The sequence below is a fragment of the Lotus japonicus genome, chromosome 5 (assembly GCF_012489685.1).
Source record: "Lotus japonicus ecotype B-129 chromosome 5, LjGifu_v1.2".
NCBI classification, from domain to species: Eukaryota; Viridiplantae; Streptophyta; class Magnoliopsida; order Fabales; family Fabaceae; genus Lotus; species Lotus japonicus.
Genome location: NC_080045.1, coordinates 5,203,731 through 5,208,885, shown reverse-complemented (window position 1 = coordinate 5,208,885; position 5,155 = coordinate 5,203,731). Strand labels below are relative to the sequence as shown.

Sequence of the window (5,155 nt, the reverse complement as noted above, 5' to 3'; positions counted from 1 at the left end):
TTTGGATAAGTTTTTCTTTCTTTCGAATTAATTCTGATAATCAAAATCTACTCACATAAACTTATTCCCAAAATTGATTTTGATTTTATAATTAATTCTACAAAAATTTCCAAACATGCACTTTCTCATATTCTTTTTTATCATATCGCTCACTATTGTTTATATTCCTATGGGATCACCTGTTTTCATGTTTCTCAAATTTTAAATGGTACTGCTTTCCAATGTTATACCAGTAGGGTATCCAACTTTAGCTGCCCGAATATAATAGCAGAAAATCAAAAGAGAAAAGATTGAATGACAGAAAGATAAGGAAAGTGAAAGAATAAAGTACTGAATAGTGTTTTTCTCTTCATTGAACTGATGGGGCAGCTAATGCAGCTAACACTCAACTGCTCCAACAGAGTACCCTAACTATTGTCTATATAGTAACTATAAAACCAAACTCACTCTCAGCTTGAGGTATGTTTTTAATGTTTTGGTATAACTAGCATTGATGTAAACAATTGATTTGGAAGGTTTATCTTTGTTTCGGTATCTTTACCCTCATTGAGAAGGGTTTTACTCAAAGTCTTCAACCAATAAATTTTGATATGCATTTGTAAAAGTTAGACACACTTGCGACATATTGTAGTGCCTGTTTGGGTGGGCGTTAGAGGTACCAAACGCGCGTCGTCACTGCTGGAATCAGGATGCTCCAAGTTATAGCTTCTTCCAAAACTTCGTTCCCACCGCTCCCATTGTTAATCCAAATGGGTCCGTAGTGGTTTTTAACGGTCACAATTGACGTGAAATAAAAAGGGAAATGCTAGTTGTAGCAGTTAAAAACCTCTGCAGTATGTCACAGTCGCTTATATGTCCAACTTTTGGAAAAAATTTATGTATGGCCAAAATTTATAGCTAAACGATATATTTGGACCTGGAGAGATTGCTTTATAACTGTGGTATTGCAGCTAGAATTCACTCTATAATAGTTGTTTTGCTGTAAAAAAAAGAACAACTCAAATAATCAATACAAAACACAAATTTCTAATAACTTGTACTCAAGCATTTACGTATTTTCTATAACTATGTTTAGCCGTTTCTTTATTTTCCTTAATCGTTTATCATTTACCTTAGTAGTTTTTTAGTCGTTCACCTCACACTTTTAAGTAGAGGCTAACTAAGACATATTGAGGAACATAGTTCATTCTTAGAGTAGTTGCTTTGATTATAGCTTAAACCTAGTTGGTTATTTGGTGAATCCATATCAACTAAGGCCCAACTCCATTTGTTTGAAAAATTATGTATGTATGTATGTATGTATGTATGTATGTATGTATGTATGTGTGAATAAATGCATAAAAAATTTTAAATGAAGGCCGTCCCACCTAACCTAACCGTAGATCTTACTTACAAGGCAACCAACCCATAGGCTCACATAAAAAGCCCACAACTCATTACATTACACAAATCACATAGGCAGAGCTGAGTCAATTTCAAATTTTCAATTCCGTTGCTTCCTTCCCACTCTTCAAATGTCCGACCCGGAATTCCAACACTCCGCCGCGTCTCCGTTGAACCCCAACCCCGCCACCTCCTTCACCATATGGCCTCCGACACAGCGCACACGCGACGCCGTCATCAACCGCCTCATCGAAACCCTCTCCGGCCCCTCCTCAGTCCTCTCCAAGCGCTACGGCACAATGTCACCTCACGACGCCTCCGCCGCCGCGTATCAGATCGAGGACGCCGCGTTCTCCGCTGCCTCCTCCTCCGTCTCTCCTGACGATGACGGCATCCAGATCCTCCATGTCTACTCCAAGGAGATCAGCAAGCGCGTGGTCGGCAATGTCAAGGCCAAACCTCCTCCCGCCGGTGACGATGTAGACTCCGACGTCGCTCCTCCACCCGCCCAAGAAGCTGAGTCCGCCGCCGTTTCCGACTCTTGATCTGTCAACAGCGAGAGAATGTTAGGGTTCATTCATTGTTTGTGATCTGCATGCTTGTTGCATCCAATTAGTCTATTACATAATTAGATGAGTGAGTTATGGTGCATTGGTGATTGATGAGCAATAATGGTGTTTCTTTTGTTCTGCAAGCTCTCTAGAAATGATTGTGTAATGTAGCAACTACATTCTAGAAACATTCTATTATGCTAATGATATGCGTGCTTGAATACACTAATGATTATTGGATCATTGTTCTTAACCTTCTATGTTGTTAATGATTTAGATCATTGTTCTTAACTTTCTATGTTGTTAATGATTAGAGTTATCTACAGAACAGAACATAGGATAGCATATATTGAGGGCGTTATCTAAGGTGAAATACCACTTGGGGTACATGCTATGCCATCAATAATTTAGCTGCCATAGTAGGTTCTTGAACCTTTTGAAATTTGCAATAGTTCTGTACCTCACATCTTTTTCCCAAAACTTCAAAAGAAATAAAGAAAAGCTAAGACTGGGAGCAGGGGAAGAATCTTTGGGATCAGACGTATCATCTGCACTTGTATTCTTTTTCTGCAATTCTATACTTTTGTTGCATGTAGGAGAGTTGATCATTGATTTGTCTGCTGCACGACGTCATTTCCCCACATTTAGCTGTGGAATTACATTAAAAATATGATTAATGTTTCATTCAAACTCACATATACTACCGTCATTAATTGCTATTTTAAACGAGTGAACCTAATATGCACCAATTTTAGGTGGTGTAATTTTACACCACCTACTTTGACTGGGTATAGCAGGTCAACACATTATTTTTTTAAAGAAAAAATATCATTAAAAATTTGTTATGTATTAAATTTCTTTAAAAAAAATGTGTTAACCTATTATAGCAGGTTAAAAAAAATGGTCTAAAATTAGACCACTTTAAAAGTGGTCCACATTAGGGGTCACCATTTTAAACACTCAAATTTTGAACTTTCATGTTTTCAAATACGAAATACCTTCTTCTATGTTTTCTTTGTAAAATGGCTAATTTGTTTATAAAAGAGCTTATCTATCTACCGCTTTTCACTCCCTTATTGATCATCATCATGAAAATGTCTTTATTCTGGTTCTTCAAGTGATAAATTAGCAATTTTTTTCATGTTTAACTCTTAAAAATTATATGTTTTTTAAAAATACAAGTGTTTTAGAGGTATCCAGCCAAGAAGAGTGTCGGCTCAAGTGTCCAAGCCGCAAAAAAATACTTTTTTAATCAGACACCACGAAGAAGTGTCTGACACGTGTCGTATAACTGTCCTATAACTGATGGTGTCGTGTCGGTGTCCGACACTGGGACACTCCATATGTGAGAGGTGTCCGTGCTTCATAGAAAACACGCGTCTAACATTAATTCGGAGTTAATTTACTAACACAATCGAATTCATATCAAATAGTGTTAAATCATATAATATTTGATGAATTCGATGGGCACATTGACCGATCATAAGAACAATCATATTTTTTCTTGGACCATTAATGTATGGAAATTTATTATTGGGAGTTTTGTTGAAGAAAGTTCAGGCTGAAGAGAATCTATCAACATGATTAATTGTTGGTTTACAAATAAAGGGCTAGGTACCATGTGTATCGGTTGAGAAAAATTAAAGTAGTGATTTCCTAATTAAGCGATGGGATGCCTTAAGTGATGGGATCCCTTAAGCGATTATTCAAGGAAGAGATTGTTTCCTAATGCATGTTCTCAAAACACTCTAAAAAGCTCTTAATGATTGTTACTGAGAAGTTTGTAGCGGTTACAAAGACAACTTAACTAAGGTAAGGTGAAAAATTAATAGATAAAAGATAAAACAGCTAAAAATAAATGATAGAAAATTGCATAAATAAAGACTAAAATGATAATTGGTTGAAAGACTCTAAAGAAATCTTAAAGACAAAATAAAAGCATGAAAGTAAAAGGTAAAGTTAAATGCAGGATTTTGTAGTTTTGATTGATTGATTGTGTCTGTTTACGTACAAATGAGCCTCAATCAACTATTTATGGAGGCAAATCACAAAAGTTATTTGCATTCCATAAAATCTACCACGTTCTCTAGACACCAAGCACATATACAACCACTTAGGATCATGTCATCCTCACACAATCTTCAAAAACCGTCATATTAGCTAGTGGGCTTCTCTTTTCCCAAGTTGGTCGGCTGGCTTCATTCTATACATGTATATATTCATTATATTACAATTTTTTTAGAAAAGGTCAGACGCTCTTATCATTTGGTCTAATCCTTAAAACTTTAGAGAAATTAATATTTTTTATTGGCAATCAAAAACTTATTTTCTTGTATTTAAAAAAAAACTTATTTTCCTCTCTGACAGATAGCTGAAGGTAGTTGAGCATAGTCAATGCAATTTTACAAGCAAACAGAATGCATGTTTGGAAGAGTTGTTCTTCCTTTTATGGACCACATTTGACAACAGCAGCCATGTTCTTGGGCTGGTCTATGCGTGTGCCTCTTCTATTCCATGCTATTACACGCTTGGACTGTGAAGATTCCCCCAACCCCACCCAACAATAACTCCTTCACCAATTTCACATTCTGCTGCAGAAAGTCTTCGAACATCAATTAATGGTGACTCATTTTCGCATGTTGATTATGATGTAGAAACAGTTGGATGAGGTATTTATCTTCTGAAAGAACTACTACTAGAACAAGAAAAAAATGCATGTGTAACATGAAATTATATTGTGTTTGGATACACCACTAGCTTTTGGGTTAATTAAAGGTGGGGGAAACCAAATTGTTATAGAAATAGATCTGTAAACGATTTTTGTGTAGTAGATGTAGGTTGAACGCACAACATCGTATACGATGTCCACAACGGAGCACGACGGGTACTTGCTAAAGGAATGGTACACATTCAAGTGACGTAAGCTTTTAGATCAAATAGAAATCTCGAAGTCTTATCTAATGAAATGACCAAACTAGTATTTATAGAGCACAAAGTGACTTGTAATGGATGCTCTTGGACTTAATGAAACATTCAGCGAAAATTTTCTGAGATGATAACTACGCTTGACAGCCTTTTAATGTTTAATGATTGTACCGATATGTTTTTCTCAACAATCTATTTATCGAGAAACATCTCACTTTAGTGGTCATGACTAACCAACATGCCGTTCACTTGATTGTAAGTCATTTTAGCCGTCTGAGACGATATTAAGTCTAATG

The 5,155-nt window shown here is 36.1% G+C and overlaps 1 protein-coding gene across 1 annotated transcript; it reads left to right on the top strand.

Annotated features, from left to right (window-relative positions):
- Window positions 1–1,438: 1,438 nt before the first annotated feature.
- Window positions 1,439–2,187, top strand: LOC130718283 (MFP1 attachment factor 1-like). The gene has a single exon (XM_057568821.1). The coding sequence runs from the start codon at window positions 1,515–1,517 to the stop codon at window positions 1,926–1,928; it is 414 nt and encodes a 137-aa protein (XP_057424804.1). The 5' UTR covers window positions 1,439–1,514; the 3' UTR covers window positions 1,929–2,187.
- Window positions 2,188–5,155: the final 2,968 nt, after the last annotated feature.

Coding starts and splice junctions, on each gene's coding strand:
- LOC130718283 (XM_057568821.1), top strand. CDS start 1,515: ATGTCCGACCCGGAATTCCAACACTCCGCCGCGTCTCCGTTGAACCCC.